Source organism: Dipodomys merriami, unplaced genomic scaffold, assembly GCF_024711535.1.
Source record: "Dipodomys merriami isolate MVZ:Mamm:240054 unplaced genomic scaffold, mDipMer1.0.p SCAF_6, whole genome shotgun sequence".
NCBI classification, from domain to species: Eukaryota; Metazoa; Chordata; class Mammalia; order Rodentia; family Heteromyidae; genus Dipodomys; species Dipodomys merriami.
This window is the reverse complement of record NW_027206179.1, coordinates 63,820,295-63,847,438: the sequence shown is the minus strand read 5'-3', so window position 1 is coordinate 63,847,438 and position 27,144 is coordinate 63,820,295. Positions and strand designations below refer to the sequence as shown.

At 36.8% G+C, this 27,144-nt stretch overlaps 1 protein-coding gene across 4 annotated transcripts in view; it reads right to left on the bottom strand.

The window, feature by feature from the left end:
* Positions 1-27,144, bottom strand: part of Katnal1 (katanin catalytic subunit A1 like 1) — a 127,921-nt gene that overhangs the window by 45,382 nt on the left and 55,395 nt on the right. For all 4 annotated transcript variants that reach the window (XM_070003035.1, XM_070003032.1, XM_070003034.1 and 1 more), the window contains exons 2-4: positions 18,872-19,047; positions 16,993-17,153; positions 995-1,160 (exon numbers count right to left, since the gene is read on the bottom strand). In XM_070003035.1, coding sequence (XP_069859136.1) covers positions 995-1,160; positions 16,993-17,153; positions 18,872-19,033 — 489 coding nt within the window. In that variant the 5' untranslated portion in view covers positions 19,034-19,047. The remainder of the gene's footprint in view (positions 1-994; positions 1,161-16,992; positions 17,154-18,871; positions 19,048-27,144) is intronic.

Here is a 27,144-nt window from a genome sequence, read left to right as displayed (position 1 = left end):
TGTGAAAGTACAATACATTTATTATAAGATTAAAAAAAAGAAAAAATCTTGTTCTAAATAATTTCACATAAATCAAAGCTTTATTAAAATTTGAGCAAGTGTAAATGCTACCCATCTCATTCTGTGAAAATCTCTCTCTCTCTCTCTCTCTGCCTCTCTCTCTTTGTCTCTCTCTCTCTGTATGTATTAGCTGATATAGAACCCAGGGTCTCAGGAATACTAGACAAGTGCCTTGTCAGCCCCTTGGTTTTTATTTTGCTTCTGAGATAGGGTCTCAAAACTTTCCATAGGCTGGGCTGAGAAGGTGGCTGAGTGGTAGAGTGCTTAACGTGCATGTATGAGGCCCTGGGTTCGATTCCTTAGTACTACATAAGCAGAAAAAGCCAGAAGTGGTGCTGTGGCTCAAGTGTTAAAGCACTAGCCTCGAGCTGAAGAGCTGAGGGACAGCACCCAGGCTGATAGTTCAGGCCCACAACTGACAAAAAAAGATTAAAAAAAAAAAACAACAACGTTCCCTAGCCTAACCTTAAATAAGCAACCCCCTCAAATGCCTCCAGTTCCCCAATGGCTAGGATTATAAGCATGAACTACCCATGCCCAATTTGCTTCTTATAAGATTCTTTCCTACAGTTATGTTTCATTTATTGTTCATTTAAATTTAAAATATTTGTTAAAATATTTTTGGAAAATCTTTCAAACTCCAACAGTATTTTGTATGCTGCTTACACCTGTATGAGTATACATACATACATACACACATACACACACACACACACACACACACACACACATACATATATATATATTCTACTTCTGGGTTACTGGCATGATATCATGGCCTTCAAATATAAAGGCTACTAAAGTTTTAAAAACCACTTAGGTTTTAATTATTCCACATCAAAGCCAGGGGTACCCTGAAAATTAAAAACAAAAAACATAATATCCACCAAAGTCACAAGCTTCAAGTGAGCAAATCACAAAGAGATAGTCTTGCCTTGTCATCTCTCCCTCTTGGTCTATAATCCTTATCTCTATTCGTAGGTTTGTCACTCTTGGATATAGGATGTGCTCGGCCTACAGGCCCCCGGGCTCCTACTCCTGCCATTTCTTTCCTCAGAGGTCTTACTTCTCGATTAGGACGCCTGATTTGAGGTGGTGCTCTGACAAAAACAAAAACAAAATAAAAATTAATCAGAGACAACAATATTTTGATACTACCTTAGTCAAGATTAATTCACAAGGTGCAATCTCCTATTTCTGCCTTTGCTAATTCTGACCACAACTATCAGATTGGTTTCTATATTTTTTTCTCTAAAGTGTACTGGTTGATACAATTATGAAATACATAAAAATGATACATATGGCCCCAATTATTTTGCTAAAACTAACCATTAGTCACCAATAGAGGGCAACACAGACTACCTACATCTACTACTATTAATAAAGTAATGGAAAATCAGTAACTTTATTCCTGTCCTAAATTAAGAATAGGTAAGTTTTTTTTTTAAGTATGAAAAGCTATTTTAAAGGAGAGGAAATAAAAGTACAGCTATCTGCATAGTTTACTAATTTTTTTAACCACCAAGATTATTTTCTCTGCTTATACTGGAAAATTCAACATTTCATTCAACAAATTGCAAATAATAAGGCTTAACAATGAAATCTTCTTACAAGCAAAGTACTTTATGTGCAAATACGTTATTCATGCTTTTAGGGTACCAAAAATCACAAGATCATTAAAATTACAGTCCTTCAAATATGATTAGAACTGTTGACAAATGTATAAAAGAAAATGCATAGCAGGTGGCATATTTGGTTCATTTAATATAAAACGTATCTTTTCAAATAGTGAAATGCTAAGGTTTCTCTACTGAGCATTTAGTTGTTTCTCTAGGTGTCACTTTTTGACTAATCTTCATTCCTTAACCGTCTCTTCTCTTTCTCCTTGGCTGTCATGGCTGTCTTGTGTTTGTAGCACTTTAGGTCTATGTATGTATAAAGCTTTCATCTTTATCCTATATCTACAGTTCCTTTTCCAGACTCAAGCTTTTTGATTCACGGAACTCATCAGAATTTTCTTCTTGGTATTATAAAAGGTGACAGAGTACATATTCAATGAATTGAAGCCAAGACAGGAAATTGGATGGAAAGTCATGAAGGTTGCAAGCTCAGGACAAAAAGGAAAAGTGTCAACATGTTACAAGTATAATTCAGTCTATTAGATTGCTGGACTACTACCTGAAACAGCTATGGATAAGAATAGCTGGTGAAAACTGTACCTTATCTATTACATTCCCATACACTGCCACCTTGAACCCTGCTATTCAGTCCAGTTAAACATTTATTAAACATTAGGGAGTATATAGCCTCTACTATGTTGGCCCCACGAAGAGACAAAGATAAATAAGTGATTAGGCAAGAGAACTCCATTGAAAAGAAACTAGAGAATAACAGCAGAGAGCATAATGGCTATAAGGTCAATATCACAATATTCATTCTAGGGCATTCCTAGTCTTTTACATATTCTGTCCAAATAAAAATGCAAGGAGACTGGTAAAGAATAAAAACTAATCATGATAAATTGCTGTACTTCTAGTATTTCAACGTTGGGGGATACAGCTCTGAGGTAGAGTGCTTGCCTAGCATTTTCAAGGCATTGGGTAAATCCTCAGTAGGGGATGTGGAAACTTAAGTCTTTTATTATTTAAATGCAACCAATGATTCGGTTTTCATTAAGAGTGGAAAGTCATAGAATACAACTTTACTCCTATTTATTTCTATTGTGTATGCATAAATCTCTTTTTTAAATTGGATTCACTGGTATAGTTAAAGACAATAGAAGACCCATAATCTCTTCCACCCAGGACACGTCATCAAGTTTGCCTTTCCAGTAGCAGCTGTGCCTGCTATTTAATAGCCTGTCACTGTAACTTAGCTTTTTAGACCCCACAGTCAACCAGCCTCATGCCTTTGCTCACAAACAGCAAGGCCAGCGCATACAGCTGCATGCCAGGCTGCTCTGCAGCAGCTGAGCTTGCCCATTTGGCCTGACTGCTTGGAGGTGAGTTGCTGGGAATCCTAAGATGGTCCTTCTGCTTTCTCAGCTTGTATTTCTCTGCCTCAGCTTGCTATTCAACAGTGAATTAGGAGCCCTATTGTAGTCCATTTGTACACATGTCCAGTTCAGTAAAGCTGTATTGCAGAATTATTTCCAAGCTGGTACATAGGCTGCCTTCCAAAATGCTTTCAGATGACCGTGTCCTGCCACTCAGTATTCGGATAGGCTCATAAAAGGTCTGAATGGGACTGCTCAACAAGCCAGATGTGCCATTTGTGGCAAGTTACATGTCTCACAGGAAGTGTGCCTGTGCTTTCTAAATCTTTGGTTCCATCTCACTGCAGTCTGATATTACATTTGTAACACACCCTGCCAACTTCTCAAAGGACATCCTTGATTCTGTCTGTACGTCTTTGTCCATTAGTGCATCACTGCACAATATCAGGCTTCACTTCAAGGACTAAGTGACAGCTTCCAGGATGTACAAACAATAAAACTCTCTTTTTAAAAAGCTGGCCTCCCTTTAAAAAGACTTTAGTGAGTTTCATAGTATCACTTACTTTTGCCCTAATGGTTAAACTGACTGACACTATTTGAACTTAGAGCATTTCAAATAAAGAGAATACATATGGTCAGATCTTCAGGTAACTACAAGAATCAGTTCTGGGCACTGGTAGCTCGAGCCTATAATCCTGGCTACTCAGGAGGCTGAGATCCAAGGATCATGGTTTGAAGCCAACCCAGGAAGATAAAGCCAAAAGACTTTTATCTTCAATTCATCAGCAAAAAGCTGGAAGTGGAATAACAGCCTGAGGGAAAAATCTAAGCAAAAATGCAACACGATTGCAAGCCTCAATAGTTGCCCTTGTGTGCATGCATGCATGAGTACCCACACATGTGTGTATACACACATACACACACACACACACACACACACACACAGACACACACACACACACACACACACACAAAACTAGGCACCAGTGTCTCATACCTATAATTCTGTAATCCTAGCTACTCAGGAGGCTGAGATCTGTAGATCAAGGATCAAATGAAGCCAGCCCAGGCAGAAAAGTCTCTGAGACTTTTATCTCCAATTAAGCACCAAAAAAGTTGGAAGTGGAGTTGTGTCTAAAGTGGTAGAGTACTAGCCTTGAGCAAAAAAGCTAAGGGACAGCACCCACTGGCACACACACACAAAAGACAAGAATGAATAATGCCTACTCTGTGCTTAATCTTCCTATTTGAGATTTCCCTGTGGGAATGGAAGAAATATGTCTTACTCTAAAAGATGCATAAAGTTAATTTCCTCTGAAATCCAATATTTCTTCTTTCTAGGCTATGTTAAAGATCAATGTTACATGTAACTATCTTTGTAAATATCATTATCAATATTACTTATAATAAGTATCTGAAAACAATCCAAATATGCATTCTCTGGAGCAGATATGTAAATTACAACATATTCATATAATGGAATACAAAACACAACTTAACATGAATAACAGAAATATGCAATAACCACAGTTAACTCTCAAGACCATAGTGCTGAATGAAAAACAAGCTCAAGGGATAGAAACAGCATGATTCCAAGACTAAGAAGGCACTACCTGATGATATGAACTTATGTAGTCAAAATATAACATCATGATTTCTTTTCATATTTTCTTACAGCTTTATTTTACTACTTCCCACAGTTTAGGTACTGATCTATTTCAAATTAATTCTCCATATGGTATAAGGTAAGAAATGATATGCCAAAGCCAGGTGCCAGTGACTCATACCTGTAAGACAAGATTTCCCCCAAAGCATGAATAATTCAACTAAACAAGGGCATTTTCTGACCAGACCCACCATTCCCACTGAAAAACAGTGGTGCCTGCTTCAGTTCTCAGGTGACTTCACTGAATTCCATCATTGTGATAAGTTCTAGTTCTAAAGAACATTTTGGAAATTTTTAGTTGTTTGGTATCAGAAGATTACAAACAAATGTAACCAGGATACTGTTCTAAATGTTTCTTGCAAATTCTTTCAACAAGTATCATAACTCTCAAGGGTGAATTTTGTGCAGAAAATATCCTTTATGGGATGACTTTCATTAGGATATTCAACTTACTATGTTAAAAATATGAAAACTAAATATTTTGGATTTGGTTACAACACTAACAGTGTTTAGCAGTCACTGAGAATTCTGAATAATGTAAAATGAACCCATTTCCAAACCTACTTCAAAAATGCTACCAGAATTTTTTCCTACATCATAGATTTAATATACTGTACTCCCTTCTTCATTTTTCTGCTTTCTTATTTCATACAGAATAATTTAATGGCATTGTAACCCCTGTGAACAACTACTTAATAAAAAATAATTTATGTATTCATTTGTTTATAAACATTGTAGTAAATGTATAAATAATGAGGTAATATTAAATTCCTCCTAAATGTTTCAAGAAAGTATTTAGCTTTGTTTTTCTTTTCTTTCTAAAAAAAATCCAGGGGCTGGGAAGGTGGCTCAGTGGTAGAGCGCTTGCCTTGCATGCTCGAGGCCCTGGGTTCGATTCCTCAGCACCACATAAGCAAAAAGAAAAAAGCCGGAAGTGGCACTGTGGCTCAAGTGGTAGAGCGCTAGCCTTGAGCTGAAGAGCTGAGGGACAGCGCCCAGGCCCAGAGTTCAGGCCCCACGACCGGACCCAAAAAAAAAAATAAATAAAATAAAAAAAATCCACAGAACACTGCTATAGCCCAGACTGGCCTCAAACTCATGATTTCCCTGTCTCAACCTCCTGAGTCCTGGGATTACATGTATGTGCCAGCATTTAAAAAAAGAAGAAGAAGAAGAAGAAAAGAAAAGAAAAGAAAAGAAAAGAAAGAAAGAAAGAAAGAAAGAAAGAAAGAAAGAAAGAAAGAAAGAAAGAAAGAAAGAAAGAAAGAAAGAAAGAAAGAAAGAAAGCCAGCCTGTGGCTGAGTGCCAGGGACTCCTGCCTGTAATCTAAGTACAGGAGGCTGAGATCTGAGGATCACAGTTCTGAAGCCAGCCTGAGCAATTAAACAACAAAAGTGCTCAAGTGGTAGAACAGTAGCCCTGAGTGGAAAAGCTCAGGGATAATGCTCAGGCCTTGAGTTCAAAGCCCAGGATCAGCAGGCAGGCGTACCCGTGAGCGCGCACGTGCGCACACACACACACACACACACACGCACGCACGCACGCACGCACACACACACACACACACACACACACACACACACACACACACACACACACACACACACACACACTAAAAATCCCATAATACATTTAAAACAGAATTGGGTATATAGCACTCTTGCCAAACATATTTTCTTAAATATACTAAGCATATAAAATAATAAACATAAAAATGTACGTATCTTTTAAGGAAAAACTATTACTACTAATCTTACTGCTTTTGATTCTCTTAGTTTATTCTTTATTTTAAATATTCCTGAAGTTGAGAATTACTTCACTTAAGAAAACACACAGTTAACTAAGATGACAACCAGGAATTACACCTCATCTAAGAGCTGAATCTGCAAGCACAACTCCATTCAAAATGATGAGGTTGCCCTAGTAGCACCAAGCCCTTACCCACGCCAGTGACTTTGGGTAGACACTGAGCAGAATCTTGTCAGCAATTCTGATGGGTTATGCTAAATCTTACAGTTACTAAACCAACCAGTCAATCTTTTCAGCAGGGGAGGAAGCATGAAGGGGTTGGTAAATGACATTAATTACTAATTTTTCAATCTGATGGTAGAACTCTACCATTCCCAAGCAAGTTAAATACTTTATTGTATCTTTTTTTTCTCCCTTTGGCTTAAAAGTTAGGTCTCTATGTTCTCCATTTTATTTCTAAAAACATTGAATTTTTCAAGTCTAAGATATGTATAGACCATAAAATAAATGTTTAAAATTATCAAAAGCACTTAAAAAGTTTAAACAAGTCAGTCACCAGTCAGTCCCAGCTACTCAGGAGGCTGAGATCTTAGAATTATGGTTCAAAGCTAGCTTGGGCAGATAAGTCCATGAGACTTAAGTCCAATTAACCACCAAAAAGCCAAAGTGGCATTGTAGCTCAAGTGGTAGAGCACTAGTGTTAAACAAACAAGGCTCAGTAACAGCACGCTGGCCATAAGTTCAAGCCTCAGGACCAGCACATGCACGTGCATGTGTACACACACACACAACAAAGCTCAAACAAAAGAAGCACAAGTCTTAAGTACTGTTAAAATAAGTCAATACTTAGATAACTGGTAATGAAACTTTTAATGCCAAAAGCCAAAAAAAGAATTAAAAAACTAAGAACAATGGGGGTGGGGGAGAACAAAAAGGAATGCCAGATGTCTGTGGCTCATGCCTGTAATCCTAGCTACTCAGGAGGGTGAGATCAGAGGATTGCAGTTCAAAGCCAGCCTAAACAGAAAAATAACTAGCAGAAAGCTAGGCTAGAGACAAGGCTCAAATAGTAGAGCATCAGCCAAGAAAGCAAAGCAAGCAAAGTGAGTTCAAGGTCCTAAGTTGAAACCCCAGTACTACCAGGGGAAGGGAGAGAGGAAGAAAAATAATGTACAAGCAAAAAAACATTGATTATTATAAGCTAAAGGCACAATAATATGATTGTCATTGTTGAAGCATAGAGAATAAATAACTGCTAACCTATATACTAAACTATCATTTAAAACTATTTTTTAAACTGATAATTTACCACCTATAGAGACCTCTGCTAAAACATCAACTGAACACATCTGAGCAAAAACAAAATTAAGTTCAGAAACAGTGATTATAAGGAAGGGTAAACAAAACAATTGGCAAATGCACGGATAAATATACATTCAACAGATGTCACTGAATCCTTGCACTGTCCCAGACACTGTTCTTGGTGCTGGGGTACAATAGTGGGCAAATCACAGGCTCTGACTTCACAGATTCTTAAAAGTCGAGGAGAGATGATAAACATTAAACACACACATTATATTTGGTTTCAGTAAGTACTATGAAGAAAAAAAAAAGCAAACTACAGGATAGAGGGGTGACAGGTAAAAGGGTAAATACTTTAATAGGGTGGTCAAGGTAAGAATCTGCAGGTGACATCTGAAAAAGACCTAAGCAAAGGAAGCACTTTATAACCATCTGAGTGCCAAGTAGGGTAAGAGTGGGTAATGAACAGTGCAAACCTTTCTTGGGCACTTCCACTGTGGCAGGCTATTCTTTACACTTTTCCTGCATTACATCATTTAATTCTCTCAAAACTCTACAAGGTAATTGCTATATTGATCCTAATTTACAGAGGAAGAAAATAAGAGAGACTAGCTCATCCTCTGAATAGAAAGTAACAGAAGTAGGACTGCAACTGTCCAATCATCCATCTCTGCACAGAGGAAACAACCAGCTCAACTCATTCCTGAAGAGCAAGTTTCTCCCTCCTTCCTGTCTCAGCAACACACAATGAATGCCAGGATACAGAAGGAGCAGGAGGCTAAAGACTACAGACCTCCAAAAGAAAAAAAAGAGGCCATTAAGAGAAAAGAAGAAAATGAGAATAGAATAAACTAGGAGACGGAGAAAGGAGTTCCAAGGAAGATGGTAAACATTAGACAGAGAAAAGAGTTCCAAGGAAGATGGTAAACATTAACTACCACAAAGTGAAGAAGAGTTAAATCTTAAGGTAAAAACATTTACTATTAAGTTAAGAAGGCACTCAACAGCTTCAAGAATTCAGCCTCAATGTCGCAGTGACTGGAAATACAGGCTATCTTGCAGTTATGGGAACAGAAATAGCTATCGTAGAAGGCAGCTTTATTCTATGGTATATAGTTTGTCAAAAAAAAAAAAAAACTAAACTAAAGGCGGAAAGGATTGTGTCAAGAGAGCAGGCAAAGAGTTTTCCAGCACAAGTGAGAAATACTGTGTTAGAGCTAAAGGCTGACTTACCACTATTTTGTTCCCAATCCTTAGTTTAAATCTTTAATGAATTACAATTTCTATCTTTCAGTTGCATTTTCTGTAACATAAAAAAGATAGAAATACCAAGTTTTTAGGCACTTATTGTGATAAATACCCAGAATTTCAAAATGGAAACTAAATGACACTGAGCCCCATAAAATGCTTCCCCAAAACATACATAAAGACACAATAAAACACAATGTCTATATTCTCCCCACCTTGGGACTCTTCAGACCTTGCAACACACCTGCCTCCTCTTGTCCTCACCTCAATATGGACACAGTTTGAAATGATCACAAAGAATCTGCGTAAGCTGTGAGCCCCATGTAGGCCCACCTCTCTGCACCCCAACTTCCTGCTGCCTCCTGTGGATAAGCCAGCTGCCCTTCCTCTGCCCTCCCCTCCCAACTACTTAGGACACCACTCCCAGCAGCACACAGCCATCTAGCCATTCTTCTTCCCTCAACAAACCTGGACTCTTACTCGTCCCCAACCACCTTTTAATTTCTCTGCTCCCCTCTTAGGCACGATTCTTGGAAGACTTGCTGTCTTCAATTCCTTTCTTCCCACTACCTGAACCCACTCCATCATTACCATTCTACCAACTCTCACACTCACTGGCATCCACCTGTAATCTCAGCACTCAGGAGGCTGAGACAAGAGGATTGTGAATTTGAGACCAGACAGGGCTATGAAGTAATGAAGTAACATTGTCATAGCAAGACCTTATATCTAATAAAATAAAATAAATAAACCTTCAGTAAAGCCACCAGTGTGATGTAACTGCTAAATTTCATGCAATTCTTAATCCCTGTCTTATTTCATCTACATACAGCATTTGATAAAATAACTTACAATGTTAAAAGTAAATTTCTTGGCCAGGCATCAGTTGTGCACATCTGTAATCCCAGCAACTCAGGAGGTGGAGATCTGAGGATCTTGATTCAAAGCAAACCTGGGCAGGAAAGCCCATGAATGAGACTTATCTCACTTTACTACCAAAAAGCTGGAAGTGGAGCTGTAGCTTAAGTGGTAGAGCGCTAGCCTCAAGCAAAAATATCTCAAGGACAGCAGCCAGGTCCTCAGTTTAAGCCCCAGAACCAGGCTTTCTAGGATGTTTATATTATTTTCTCTTTTTCGTTTTTAGTTTCTTTGAGTCAGGATCTTACTATGTAGCCCAGCTAGCCTAGAACTCACAATCCCCTGCCTCAGCCTCCCAAGTGCTGGATTATAGGCATGTAGCACACATCTGGCTTTTTAGTTTCTTGAGGCCCACATTGGTGGGTTTTAATACCACTACACTGCCTATAAGACCAAAGTAAATGCCTAGCATCTGGTGAATATTTATCAAATACATGTTGGACATATCAGACACAGCACTTTTTCCCTAAGACTTCAAAGCAATTTTACATAGCAATACCATAGCAATACAGTTTACCAGGTGAAAATGCATTCAGAGAAGTAAACTAGAAGATTCAATCACTGTGGAACGATATAAAACCTTGTTTTACAACCTAATACTAGGAAAACAACTGAGTTAGAGCCTGGGGGAAATTACTCATTTGGTAATTTATTCTCTTATCAGTACTAGAATTAGGCCTTGATTTGTTTGTAAATTGAGTTTTAAAATTCTACCAGTGGGGCTGGGAAGGTGGCTCAGTGGTAAAGCGATTGCCTTGCATGCCTGAGACCCTGGGTTCGATTCCTCAGCACCACATAAGCAAAAAGAAAAAAGCCGGAAGTGGCGCTGTGGCTCAAAGTGGTAGAGCGCTAGCCTTGAGCTGAAGAGCTGAGGGACAGCGTCCAGGTCCAGAGTTCAGGCCCCACGACCAGACCCCCCCCCCAAAAAAACAATAAAATTCTACCAGTTACTTAAACTAAGGCAACAACTTCACTATCAAGGTAACACAAGCCTCCTCTGCTAAAATTTTGCACAACAGCACTAGTTTGGTAAAAACCAATCTTCCCATTTGTATGTAAACAGAAACATCTACCTCTTTTCCTAAGTCTTAATGAAATAACATTCGGTCTATTAAAGTTCTAGTCTAACTATACAGAATAAGCTAAGTAATTAATTTTAGACTTATATACTATTCTTACTCCTCCTCTTCCAAAAGGTATGATTTTTGGGGCAGGGAAGGTGGCTCAGTGGTAGAGCGCTTGCCTTGCAAGCCTGAGGCCCTGGGTTCCATTCCTCAGCACCACATAAGCAAAAAGAAAAAAGCCGGAAGTGGTGCTGTGGCTCAAGTGGTAGAGTGCTAGCCTTGAGCTGAAGAGCTGAGGGACAGCGCCCAGGCCCAGAGTTCAGGCCCCATAACTGGACCCCCCCCCCAAAAAAAGGTATGATTTTTAAAGTCTGTCACATGGTGCAGTCATTATGGAGACAACTATGGAAGTCCTCAAAAAATTAAAAATAGAACTATCATATGACCCAGAAATCTCACTTCTGAGTATTTCTGTAGAAAATAAAATCAGTATGAAGAGACATCTGCTCTCTCATATCATTTCAGCACCATTCACAATAGTGAGGAAACCTAAACATTCATGTATAAATGCATAGATTTAAAAAATATGGTGTGTGTGTGTGCATGTGTATACAGAAGAATGTTAATCTTAAAGAAGGAAAAAATAGGACAGCATGGATGAACCTGAAAGACTTTATGCCAAGTGAAATCAAAGTGCATTAAAAAAAATTCTGCATGATCTTACATCTATGTGGAATTTAAAATAGTCAAACTGAGAAACAGAAGAGTGATGGTTACCAGGGGCTGAGGTGAAAGGGAAATGAGACTTCTTACTCCACTTGGTACTGCTGTAACAATACCTGAGAACAGGACCACATCTGACAAGGTCCTTTTCACTGCATCTCTCATAACGAAAAGCATAAGGATAAAAGAACATGACTGAGCAACTGGCTTTTATAACAAACTGACTCACCTTCTCAGGGGTGTCCACCTCTCATGACCTAATCATGTCTTAAAGGTTCCACTCCCAAAGCTCAACACTGCTGTACTGGAGATTAAGTTTCTAATACATGAGCTTTGGGGGAAGACAAATTCAAACCAAAGCATGAGTTGGTATTAGAATCTGTATGAAGTTTCAGTTGTACAAGAAGCAAAAAGAAAGCAAGGTGACTACCACTGACAATGCTGTGTGTTTGAAATTTACTAAGAAGATAGATCTTAAGTATTCTCACCACAAAAGAAAACTGTCAAAGTATCTGAGATAATGTTAATTAGTCTGACTGTGGTATTTTACGATGGATAGCAGTATGACATCATTAAGTTGTACAACTTAAATAGTACTTTTTTGTGAACTAGACCTCAAACCTGGGGGGTGGGGGAGGGAGATCTATTTTTAAGCTGAATAATAACAACTCATTGACTATATAGTACATCAAACTGTTTCAATATAGAACATCTTACTTTTAGACCTTCAGGTCTCATTAAGAGGGATCATCTCATTAAAGATTATATAATACTAAATCTACTTGTAAAACATTATAAAAACCATTTCATTAATACAGAAAAATCTATTAACTTAGGACACTAAAACTAATCTGAAGGCTTTATCTCTTTGGACTTTAATTCTAATAATGCCACTACCTCCCATCATGATCCCACTTTTACTGCTCAATTTCCTCACATTTAAGATAATGAATCTAATGTGTTTTAGAAGACTGTTTTGATTTATCCAAGCAGCTGCTGGTGATTTAAAATATGAGTATGATTAAACTCAGAAGATCCATAACACAAAGTGTAACTTCAAATGATGTAAGGAAACTACTTGTGGAAACCACAGTAAACTCAGTACCTTGGCAAAAAGCAGCAGGGACAAGTGGATGTTTCCTATTAGAAGCCCATGCAGCGAAGAGGACAGAACCACAAACAGACCTACCAAATTAATAATGAAAGACAAATATACCAACTGCACCCCTTAAATAATTCTAGCAATAGTGTCCCCAAAGGGAAATTTTTAATTATGTTTAAAATATCAATCTATTTTATTATCAATTAATTATCAATTGATTTTATTAAGCATTTTCAGTTTCTTTATTCTCCCCTACTACTACAGTAAGAATTTAACAACTAGATAATGTTAGGATGGATACTATACAATTTAACAAGTACATAATATTAGGAGCTATATCAAAATATAGCTATAGAAAACACTGAGGGTTTCTGTTAACAGAATAGAGTGCATATGGTTCAAACTGTGACTCTGCCACTTTCTGTTCAGATGACTTTTGAAAAATAACAAACTTGATAACCTTCAATTTTTTTTTCATTTTTTGGTACCAGTACTGGATCTTGAACTCTGGTCCTGGGTGGTATCCCTGAGCTCTTTTGCTCAAGGCTAGTGCTTTACCACACCTGAACCACAAGCTACCTGTGGCATTTTGTGGTTAACTAGAGATAAGTCGCCAGACTGTTCCTCCCCAGGCTGGCTTTGAATGGATCCCCAGATCTCAGCTTCTTGAATAGCAAGTATTACAGCCATGAGCCATAGGCACCCAGCTCAATTTCCTCATCTATACATCAGGTTCACAATAACAAGCTAGCAATGATAGAATGGGGACATAGTAATAGTTCCCACTTCATGAGATCCTGAAGGTTTAAACAGGATTAAACTTGTAAAATAAACAGGAACTAACTAATTATTATTACCTATCATTCCTTCTCTAAAAGTGACCAACTTCCTCACACCTGGAAAATTATAGTCATAGCCTTTCTGCTAGAGTGATTCAAAATGTTTCAGAAAACTAAAGATTCTTTGTAAAACTACTCACAGATACTTAAAAAAAATTTAAATTTTAAAAAACCTAAAGATTTACATAGACTTTTCAGGGAGAAAAATTAATTACTTGAGAAATTTTATGAAAGGGGTAATCTTGCAGGGTTGTGTTTGATTGACTTATTTTGTTCATCAGCACTAGAGATTTTAACATGTTAGCTACCCTTTTAAGACATTAAATCCTTTTATAGATTCTATAGATTAGAAATCTATACTTTACAGACAGTGAAATCAACATTTTGAGATTTTTTTTAATACTTAAGTTCATAGAACAAGTAGGCATCAGAAGTACACTTTAAGCTTAGATATCATGAACTCAAGTCAATGTCTTTCCTATCTCAAAACTTTATACAGAGTGGTATACAGAGGTGAAAATTTCATTGCATCTGTTTTAGTGTCTTGAAGAAAAAAATTGTAAAATGAGAAAAATATTATGCAATTTTAACCTCCCATATTAACCCTAACCTTAGAATTGTAGTATTTAGTTACCGCTCACTGCACATATTCTGAGCACAGCCTGTATAAGGTTCATTTCATTACATATATGTCCCTAAAACATTATGGACCGATAACCAATGACAGAAGTGTTGTTACCTTCATAAAGATTTTGTTCATAAAGTTCAAAACTACAAATCCCATGCTATTGTTCTACACACTAAACCTAATTCCTTCTCTAACAGAACCTCTTAAGAGTTGTTGAGTATTTTCCTATCTCCCCCACCCCACCATCGTATCCATCTGCTCTGAGGTAAAGAGCTCTTCTCTATCCCAGACTCCTACCAACATGATGGCTGAGAAGAAAAGCCCAAGGGGATAGGACCAAGAAACCATGGATAGAAACCCTTCTCTCTTTCAGTTGTCTATAATCTTTCCTTCATTAAGGTTTCTCTCTCAGGTGTTTGTCATAGTGATGCAAAAGCAACTAGCAATATGGAAATACGATTCTTTTTTCCAGGTAACAGTATGTTTTTATTAAATGTTTAGTCTGTTTTCATTGAATGTTTCTGATCCATAAAGGAAACACGCACGCGCGCGCGCACACACACACACACGGGAAATTTATGAAGGAAGATTTGGAGAAATACATGCTGGCAGATTCATCTTTCATTTCCATTGCAAGAAAACAATTAAAATAAGTGCAAAAATAAGTCAAACATATCAATGGACAGGTAAAGAAGTATAAATAAAAGGAAGCAACTGGGCTAATGATGCTCTAATGAGGAGAAATTTCTAGATTGTTATTCACCAATGAGAAAATGTTACCCATAGTTTTTTATTCAGTTTGAGCCATGAATATTAAGAGTTGTTATCTGTGGACAATGCTTGCTGAAATGAACGATAGTATTGTAACAATTCAGAACATGTATTCCTATAGTTGAAACTTAATAGCTTTTAGCTTTAAACTACAAATGTATTTCAGGATTAATGAGTTTCAGGAAAAATAAGATATTCTATTATACACATAGACTGAAATTTTCAAGCTCTAATAGACCACAATGTCACTATTTTCTTTTTTCATTATTTGCTTTGGAACTGCCATGGTAACAATTCAATGACTGACTTCTTTTGAGGGATCAGAGTTACCTTAATCCAAATACCTGGAGGTGGTTATAGCAGAAGAAAAACTACATTGTCCCTTAAAAGGAATACTCAACCTTTTGTGAAACTACAAAAGTATTTCTAACTTAGTAGGAAAAATTCCGAAAGAATTAGCTACTTCTCACTGTCTTTTAACCGTTCTTAGAAAAGAAATCAGTGAAGTAAATGATCATTGCTATAACCAAAGAAAACTTATTTTCTATGGTGCAACACTCTGGCCTCAATACCACTTCACAATAAAATACACAGAAACTAGGAAAGGGCAAAGGAAGGGGTGACATTGTCCAAAAAGAAATGTATTATCACCTGACTTATGTAATTATAACCCCTCTATATATCACCTTTATAACAGCAATATAAATAAATAAACAAATGATACATAAAGCCAGAAAGACCTAATTTCAGATCTTAATCTAGCCCAACTTCTTAGTCATGATCTCTCAGGCCTCAGTTTCCTCACTTGTAAAACTGATGGAGTTATTCATTCAATATTGAATTCATTCTATATGCCAAAATCTATGTTGGCAATAAAAGCTTGTTGATTAGTTTCAGTTTTAAATAAATAAAACCTTGGTCCTTGCCCTTGCAAAACTCCCAATCTTATGAAGATTAAGAGTCAACATTATGGATCAACATTATAACTGCTCTGAATAAATTTCCGCTCTCAGAAAAGTAAAAAATGCTGCAGAAGTGAGAGTCAGTTGGACAGAGCCTTCAAGAGAAAAAAAAAATGAGTTGTTTAGAGATACAGATTAGGGTTACTGCTTAAAGAATTTATGTCATAAACAAGAAGACAAAATCAGAAAGAGAAGAGAGATGTAATACAGATAATGCATACACCGGATATCAGAGAAAACTAGTGGGCAGTGAGGCCTGAAGCACCACACTTAGAAATCTGACATTTAAGCAATAAGCCATTTAAACATATGGATAAAGTTCCTTCTACACTAAGACTCTGGGGATTGGCTATGGACCCAAAGAGATGATTCCAGTTTCTCTACCTTTTCATTTAAAGCTGTTAATCTTTTCAAGCAAAACAACCAACTATCCATGTTCTGATGCAACCTTTCTTTTTTTTTCTTTTCTGTCAGTCATGGGGCTTGAACTCAAGGCCTGAGCACTCTCCCTGAGCTCTTTAGCTCAAGGTTAGTTCTCTACCACTTTGAGCCACAGCTCCATTACCAGTTCTTAAGTGGTTAATTGGAGGTAAGAATCTCACAGGGACTTTTGCCCAGGATGGCTTCAAACTGTGATCCTCATATCTCAGCCTCCTGAGTAGCTAGAATTATAGGCGTGAGCCACTGGTCCCTAGCTGCAACCTCTCTTAACTGATAAAATTTTAGAATTATTATTAATTATTATTGTTATTGTAAAGCATTCTAAAAACAAAACATATGAAGGATGATTTACTTCTGCTTTTTATCAAATATAAACTCTGTAAGCTTGTAATGTGTGAAAATTATTTATAGACATTAAATGTGTAATCCCTCCAAAATGCTTTTTTATACTTCATTCAAATAAAGCCTCACTTTGAATATCAATTATCTAGAAGTTCCTTAGGAGGAAAGAAAGTCTTCTTTACCTGTGTTCTGCAGGAACAGGAGGTGGCCAGACCACAGGATCTCTAAATGGTTCATCTTGACATGACACAGGGAAATCTGGTGGCTTCTCAATTTTAAAACTTTCCAAAGTGCTGACAATACTTTTGACTTGTTCATATTCTTCCAGTAATTCCTGCCGGACCTTAAGACAAATAGCTTTTACGCTGGAAACAGTTTAACATTTACACAAAGTGCAAATACGTTGTTTTTAAGTTTTCTTAATGTTATTCAAAGTATGCTAAATGAGTTATTAAAACATATTCAAAAATACAAAATAAACTAATCTAATATACATAGAAGGGCAAAAGTGGTTTAAAAAAGACAACTGTATGCTTTTTCATTACAGAAATCGTTATATATCTTTCAAAACGGAATTCTATTTCTAAACATCACATCGAAGAATATGATGATCAATAATACAATTTAAAACAAGCAACTCAGTCAGCAGCAAGTTAACCACTCTTAGAAATCTAATATTTATTATGCTAAATATTTATAAGAAACTTACAGATTCAAAAAAAATAGCCAAAATTGTCCCCAGAAACGCCTAAACATAAAATGCTTATCATGGATGTCTAAGCCTGAGGCACTACAATACTGTGTGGTAAACTCTATTTTTATTTAAATTCCCCTTCACCAGAGGAACCTTAAGTTTTTTCAATCTTGGGTAAGGTTTATTTTGAGTTTACATCAAGATTTATACTGTAAAAACTTAACTAAGGGATGGGAAGGGGAAACAAAGAGGAGGCAACAATGCTAATAAGAAATGTACTCGTTTATCTTGCCCATGTAATTGTAACTCCTCAGTACGGTATTCTCACAATTAAAAAAAAAATAACATGAAAGAAAAAAAACTTAACTAAGCATCTACTATGTGGAAATTACTATGCTTCAAGTTCTAAGCTCACTCTAATTTCAAAAGTAAACAGATAAATTAAAAAGTACATAAATTCAATTTAAAAATCTATTTTTAACTAGAAAGCAGAACAGGAGAAAATTTCCCTTGTATTTAACTTGAACAATCTATTGAAAAAATATGAAAAACTACAAAACCAAAGAAAAATTCAACTGCTACTACTTTCAATTAAACAAAACTTCAAGACTCAAATGAAAGAAACAGAAGTATAAATGGTTACTATTGAACATACACAAACTACCCCGCCTATGAGAAATACAAAGAATGGGGAAACTAAGAGTTCCAGCCTTAGTTGAAGCAAATATGGTATTCTCAGCCAACATAATTTGATAATGTTTAAGTCGGAAAATAAGCCAAATTTATCCTTGAAATTTAGTAATGGAAAAATAAGGAGAAATACTTGAAAGGCATTAGCACATAAAATGGAAACTTCAAAGAAATTTTTTACTTTGTACTTTTAATTTTAAAGGATTTTAAGTTTTAACTGGGGAAAATATAATTCAAATTTTTATTAACTGTACCATTATATAATCAAGTTGTACAGTCAAAAGACAAAATGTATTAATGTTTTTATTAGATTACTGAATCATTTGTATTTGGAAGGAGACTTTCAAGGAAAAGTTTTATGAAATGGGTAAAAATTACATGAAAAAAATGAAAGGACAAGTAGAAAGACCTTATTTCAAAACTTCATTGTCAGATATAATTAAATAACTGATTATAAAACATTTTAAATAATAAAAATAGATTCAATCACAATTAAAAATATTTAAGATATAACTAATGAAATATATGATCAAAATAAGTAAAATATTAGCCAGATTACACAGCAGGATATTATTCATAGCTATATTTGAAATATGTGCAGTATATTCCAATTCTAATCTCTCAAGCATAACAGATCAGTGTGGTGCTCATTATTGACTACTTTAATGTGATCTTACCTGATGCCATTTGCCTTTGATAGCAGGGTCTCTGACCGACTGGCAATGTCTCTGAATCTGCTGTATCACCCCCTGGTAATATACCATTGATGAGTCATAATTTCCAAGAAGTGCATATTCTCTTCCTTTCTTTGCATTGTCACAAATCTCAGCCAAATTCATCTTCTTTCAGAGACCTACACAATAAAAATATTATGACTTTTTAAAAGTTTTAGCACTGAGGCTGGGAAGGTGGCTCAGTGGTAGAGAGCTTGCATGCATGAGGCCCTAGGTTCGATTCCTCATCACCACATAAGCAGAAACATCTGGAAGTGGCACTGTGGCTCAAGTGGTAGAGCGCTAGCCTTCAGCTGAAGAGCTGAGGGAGAGCTGAGGCTCAGAGTTGAGGCCCCATGACCAACAAAAAAAAAAAGTTTTAGCACTAACTTCAAAACATTACCATACTTTAAAATAGCTGTTCAAAACTACTTTTAAAGTCAAAATAGTTACCTTCTACTTTTCAAGGTTATCTAAAACCATCTTATAATGTTGCAGAACATTTGCAATTTTGGAAATACAAGGAAGATTTAAAAAAGAACATCCAAAAGTGTAACACAGAAGGAGATAACACAGCGCTAAACTACCAATTCCATTATAGCTACATATATTAGACATGAATGTTCTTGTTCATTTATAATTACCACAAGTGGCAATATTAAGGTATTGTTTGAAGACTGCTTTGCTTTATTTAATTTACTCTTGATAAACTAAGTTTGTGAATATCAATAAACATGAATGTTTCTGATGTCAGTAGAAAACCAAATTTAAGGACATATACTGAACAGTAGTCTAGGGCTATCCATGTGGTATCTATATGTGTCGAATTGACCTACAACTTAAGTCTATGCAAAAATCTTTCAGTTAAAACTATGTAAACCCTTCTGTACCTCTTAACTTACATCTTCTATAATCCTGTCCTCTATAGTTTTGGGGTTGTACCAATAACTATCATCAATTTTTCTTTTCTATATGATGGTAGAAATAATATCCTATGAACCTGGTTTCCACCGAAGTCCCCCAGCCCAATAATTCTGACTTTACTACAACTTCCCAAAAATCTTCAAAGATCACTTAAGACTGCTATGCAAAGATACTGTCCTCCCATGACTACGAAGTGTAAGAAGTCCAGAGATACAGATGATATCCTGAGAATTCTAAACTACCCTACTCTTAATTCCTAGAATAGTAATAAATACAATTAGTGGATAAAATACAAATATTTCTCTGTGCCTTCCTGAGGGAATTAAATTTGGTTTAAGTAGTCTAATTCTTCCTGACGCGCGCGCACACACACACACACACACACACACACACACACACACACACACACACACACACACACACACACACACACACACACACACACACACACACACACACACACACACACACACACACACACACACACACACACACACACACACACACACAGTGTCTTGGGCTCAAAAAGTTTTCCTGAAAATTAACCACAACTAATTCTAAGCATTTCAAGCACATTCTCAGAAATAATGTTGCTTCCTTTTGTGATTTAGCATATTAGTTATTCCTTATTTCAAGGACAAGTTCCTTGAAAGTATACTACTTTTACACAATAAGAAATTTCAGTGTTTCAGTAGATATATCCACAGGATACAGGACAATGATAAAAAGCTTCTTTTTCAAGTGGATAACATTAACACAAAATAAATAGGGAATGATGGTGACTACCATCAACCTGACTAGAGATGTGCCAAGGAGGTTAGTAAATACTGCTGGATGTTTCATGAAAGGGTTTCCAGATAGGATGAAGTAAGGCAGAAAGCCTTGCCCTGAGTGTAAGTGGCACCATCCCATAGGTTGGGCACCTAAAATGGAAGCAATGGAGAAAAGGGAGAAAATCCACCAGAGCAGGCATTCCAGCCTTCTGTTTCCTGGCTGCTATGAGCTAAACAGCTCTGCTTTGCTGTGTACTTCTGTGTGGACCACCTGACCACAGGTCCCAAATCCTGAAAGCAGCCTGTACTACACAGAAACCTCTTAAAGTGTGAACCAAATAAATCCTCCTTCCTTTAACTTGTTTTTCTTCTCTATCTGCTAACACACAAGGTTTTATTATGATGACTAAGCTACAATTAACACATTCAATAGAAACAAAGCTGTGTCATAAGTTATTTTCTTCTAAAGTCACTGTAGAAAAATTAGTTAGCCTCAATTCTGCTAAGAAGCCCAAGTATACAACCACACAGGATAAAAATATTCTGATGTACCAACAGGTCAATGAACTCTTTCTGCAAAATGCCAGACAATAAATATTTAAAGTTTTGATGACTAATAAGCAAAATAAAGGGTATCATATAAGTACTTCCAGAGTTAGGGAAAAATATGCGACTTTTATTGATGAAATTTTTAATATTATAGTAGTAATCACCTTCCTATGACATACCTCCTAATTATCAACTTTTTTTCAAAGCCAGACACACACCCATAATCCCAGCTAGTCAGGAAACAGAGAGTAGAATCATGGTTGGAAGCCAACTAGGGCAGGAAAGTCTGGACCTTCTCCCCATTCCCTGCAAAACAAAGTTTAATTATGCAGAAGGTGGAGACTCAACTCCAATAAACTACCCAACGGAAGTGGTGCTGTGGCTCAAGAGGTAGAGCGCTAGACTTGAGCTGAAAAGCTGAGGGACAGTGCCCAGACCCAGAGTTCAAGCCCCACAACTGACAACAACAACAACAACAACAAAAAGTTTACAATAAACTACCCAAAAGCTTGAAGTGAAACTGTGGCTCAACTGGGAGAGTATACTACCCTCAAGCAAAACAAACAAAACAGCACAGAGACTAAGCCCAGGACCTGAGTTCAAGCCCCAGAACAGGCACAGAAAAAAAATCTTTTCAAGCTAATATTGTAGTTAGGATTTAGTTAGGGTTTCCACTAGCAAAATTAGTCACAAATGTCCATATTTTATCAGTGCTGATCTTTAATACAGGTTTTATAAAGTTCATCTGAGAAATGTCTTTTTTCAAAAAAGTACCAGTAAAGTACTGCCACAAACAGATATGAAATCACCAGCATTTCCTTCGCATATTCACTGTTGGGAAGATAAAACATTCATTCTTCTCTTAATGTTATCCTTTTAGCATGCTATTACATTGCAGGTTAATCACATCCAATTAAAGGTTGGATGGAAGTACTTCAACTGCACAACTAAACCTATCTTCAAATATGGAAATTTCCTCTGCAATTTGCATACAAGTATGAAAAAATGTTGCTGAAACTACACTGAGCTCAGAAAATACATGGATGGCAACTCAGAGTGGGAATGGAGAGATCGCCTATTTTAACTTTTGAGTATACAAAAAGCTACATAAAACAGATTGATAGGAAATGTGAAACAGTTGGCACTAAAATAACTTTAATAACTACTAACGTATCAGTTTTGATATAGGGATTGGTGTTGCAATTTTACATTAAATTCATTAATAAACATCAAATCTGCAGCAAAATTAATGACTAGATCTATTCAATATTCAATAATAATGACTTGAAGCAATTCCTCTTGTTCAGAAAAATTTTAATCTAAACTCAAAAGTTTGCTGTAAAGCCTTCCCACTACTAAACCATAAAATTGCTGTGTGCTTAAAGCAAGTGAGGATATTGCATTTCAATTTCTGACAAAAATTCAAGGAACTGACTGGGTACCAGTGCCTCACACCTGTAATCCTAGCTACTCAGGTGGCTGAAGATCACGGTTCAAAGCAAGCCTGAATAGACAAATCTGAGAGACTCATCTCCAACTAATCAGCAAAAAGCCAGAAGTGGAGGTATGGCTTAGGTAGTAGTGCACCTTTAAGCTTTGAGCAGAAGAGCTAAGCAAGAGCATGAGGCTCTGAGTTCAAGCCAGCACACACATACGTACATACATACACACAAAAAACTTTGAGGAACTGATAATGGTTGATTCCATAAGAGCAAATTCTGACATTAGTGGTTGCTTATCACTTAAGAGATTCAAATATTCTACAAATATTCTAAGAAATAACACAATGAAACCACAGACTTTCAGTAATTTACAATTCTGCAGCATTCTAAATGTGTCCATCTGAGCTTATTTCTGTTCATGAAAATTTTATAATCAATTTTATAACCAGTTCTGACCAGTCTTCACAGTTTCTAATCATTCCAGTTGGTATGGAATTAGTAGGTTGTTTTATTATGATGACAATGATTATGTTGATGATGTAGTTTTACAAAGAGGATTCAATTCCATAAGTCAATGTATCCTGTTCAATGACCCCTCTTCCACCATTCTCCTCCATTAGTGTTTTCTGGAAAATATTGTCTATAGCTGTTCCAGACAAACTGGCCATTGAGACTAATTCTTCAATAACTTCAAACCAAGCACTGACTTTTTAAATAAACAACTGAGCAGTATTTCTAATGTCTGCCAACTCATCAAAAGCCAAGGAAACCCATTCAAAATTACTTACTTTCTTTCTTAATTGATTAATAATGTTCTCAACTTTTCCAGCAACTGTTCATGCCAACAGGCTAATAGTTCTAAACAAGTTTATTTTCTCCAGACATAGTTCTATGCCTGCTACAATCCATGATTTAGTTAACTCACTAGAAGTAAATGACTTCCTTGCTTGGCTAACAAATGAACCATTCAGAAATTTACACTGGGAGCAAGGTCATTTTTGTTTTTTTTAATTTTGTGGGTGAGGAAACATTCTACTACATTATACTTCTTTTTAAGTTATCTAATTTTTCTAACCATTATTTTTTTCTTATGATTTAAGAATCCTGTGATGCAGTGCCTAGTTGTAATGTCAGTGTATGCTGATAAGAGCCCAGGCTTGAGCACTGTCCCTGGGCTTCTTTGCTCAAGGCTCCACTGCCAAGCTCCAGTCCCTCCCAGCTTTTTGGTAGTTAATTATAGATAAGAATCTCAAGGACTTTCCTTCCCAGGCTGGCTTCAAATCATGATCCTCAGATCTCAGCTTCCTGAGTAGCTACAATTATTGACATGAGCTATTTTTATAGGATGACAAGGTCAATGGTTTCTTATCTAATTTAATAACCCATACCCAAGTGGACTTTAAAAGTACAGTATTCTAAATGCACCTTTCCATCTTTACTGTTTTGACATGACAGGTACTGCCCTGAAATAAAGTAAAATGTACAGTGTAAAGCAGCATTTGAGACATCGCTTGCTGTACCAGGCAGCAGTGCCTGAGAAGGCACTGCTCATGAGAAGTGCCATGAGAAGGCTGTGTAGTTTTGGACATTGCTACTTAACTCTACTATGCCAGCATAAAGTGGGCATGGGCAATATCCAAACAACTATTCCAATGCAACTTCATTTGTCAATACTGAATTCTGAATTTCCTTTAATATTCATATATCATATGTCATATTCTTTTCATCATTTTAAAACTGCTCAAATCATTGCTAGTTCATGGATCATTAAAGAACAGCATGCTGAACTTGGCCCCTGGGTTGCAGTCACTGACACCTAATGTATGAATGGAAAAATATGTATTCATATATTTTTTTTGACAGTAGTGGGGCCTAAACTCTGTGCCTGGGCACTGTCCCTCAACTCTTCAGCTCAAGGCTAACGCCCTACCACTTGAGCCATAGCACCACTTATGGCTTTTTCTGCTTATGTAATGCTGAGGAATTGAACCCAGGGCCTCATGCATGTAAGGCAAGCACTCTATTACTGAGCCAACTTCCCAGCCTGGAAAAATATAATTTTAAAAATATCAATGAAATAAACAACAGAAAGACACAAAAATTTTCAATGTATCCAAAAGTAAGATTCTCAAGGCAGTTCAATAAAATGAGTAAATCTCTAGTAAGTATGGCCAGGAAAGGGGAGAAAAAAAAAAACTATCGAATTCAGAAATTAAAGAAGGCTAGCACTACCAATCTTAGAGACATCATAAAACATAAGAGGGCTTAATGAAATGGACACAACACACAAAACTTATTGGAAAAGAAATGAGAATCTGACAAGCCATGCATCAATCAATGAAATTGAACTTGTAATTTGAAACTCGCACATATATTACCAAAGTATTCTAGGCCCAAATGATTTGGCTAGTGAATTCTACCAAGAACTTAGTATTTGAAAGAAATAAATTCTTAAGAAACTGTCTTAGAAAATAAGAGGGGTGGGAATGGGAAGGGATGGGAAGGGGAAACAAAGGAGGAGCCCACAATGCTTGATAAGAAATGTACTCATTACCTTGCTCATGTAATTGTAACCCCTCTGTATGGTATTTTCACAATAAAAAAAATTGAAAAAAAATAAAATAAAATATACATATATACATATATGTATATATGTATATTAAAAAATAAATATATAAGAATTTGGCAAGTGCTGTTAAAAAGAAAGCTGGGCACCATTACAGGCTCATGCCTGTAATCCTAACTACTCAGGGAGGCTCAAATCTGAGGATCGAGGTTCAAAGCCAGCCCGGGCAGGAAACTCTGTGAGACTCTTATCTCCAATAAACCACTAAAAAACTGGAAGTGGTGCTGTGGCTCAAATGGTAGAGCACTCGCCTTGAGCTGAAAAGCTGAGGGATAGTGCCCAAGCCCAGAGTTCAAGCCCCACAACCGACAAAAAAAAAAGGAAAAGAAAAGAAAAGAAAAAGAAAAAAAAAAGAAGAGGCAGAAATACATTCAACTTGCATTGGAAGACTAAAACCAAAGACATTATAAGGAAGCTGCAAACCAATATACTTCATGAACACAGACATGAAACTCTTTACATTTTAGATGAGTCAGCAATACATAAAAAGCATAATGCATTAAGGCCCAGGTTTATGGAAACAATTCAAGATGGTGGAGAAGGAAGAGAATAATGATGGATTAGGATCAAGATAAAAAATAAATAGGGGCTGGGAAGGTGGCTCAGTGGTAGAGTGCTTGCCTTGCATGCATGAGGCCCTGGGTTCGATTCCTCAGCACCACATAAGCAGAAAAAGAAAAAAGCCGGAAGTGGCGCTTTGGCTCAAGTGGTAGAGCATTAGCCTTGAGCTGAAGAGCTGAGGGACAGCACCCAGGCCCAGAGTTCAGGCCCACGACTGACAAAAATAAATAAATAAATAAATAAACATATATATATATATATATATATATATATAAACAGAAATGCTAAAATGAAACTCCCTCTGTACAACTAATTGGTGTTAGTAAAATAAAAATTCAAGATGGTTTATATTTAAATCAAGCAATATATTAAGCGTTAGGTCCACCAGGGAGAAACGGCCCCTTCCCTTGGTTTTCTTCCCATGTACCCTAGAAGTCCCCATCCAGCACCTATAACCAGGCAACTGGCATGCCTGGGGGTAGTGGGAGGTCTCTCAAGGCTCTGATTTCCCCATCATCTGAGGTCACCTCTGCATCCACTGTAGCCATATCCCTCTCTACCCCATACCACGCCTTCCCTTATATAATCTTTCTCCTCCTGCCCTAAGTTCTCTCGCCCTGCACACCTCCATGTTGTACAGGCCACAGTTTGTTCTCCCTCAATAAACCTTCTTCTGGCTGAACTATGTGGGTTCTTTTTGGCAACCCTTAGATTAAGAAAATATATATCAGGCAATCATCTCAACAGATGCATAAAAAGCATTTGACAAAGTTCAACACAAATTAGGTTAAGAACTTAGCAAGGTCAGAATACGAGAGACTGTCTTCAACCTAGTTAAAAGCCTAGAAAGCCAAGCACCAGCGGCTCACACCTCATTAAATCCTAACTACTCAAGAGGCTGAGATCTGAGAATCACTGTTAAAAGCCAGCGTGGGCACTAAAGCACATGAGACATTTATCTCCAATTAATCTGCAATTAATCACCAAAAAGCTGGAAATGGACCTGTGGCTCGTATGGTAGAACGCTAGTCTTGAGCAAAAAAAGCTCACAGACAGCACCCTGAGTTAAAGCCCCAGAACCAACACACAAACACACATTACCCCCCCCCCAAAAAAGCACATCTATGAACTAAACTGCCTAGCATTGTATATGTATTGTAAAAGAGTGAATGCCATTCCCCCAAAATTAAGCACAAAGCCAGGATATATATTCTCACCTCTTTTACTCAATATCAGAACTAGACACTAATCAGTGAAATAGGCAACACAAAAATAAAAGATATGCAGATTAGAAAAGAAGTAGAAATGGTTTTATTGGCTAGTGAATTCTACCACAAACATGATGGTTTCTACGTATAGCTC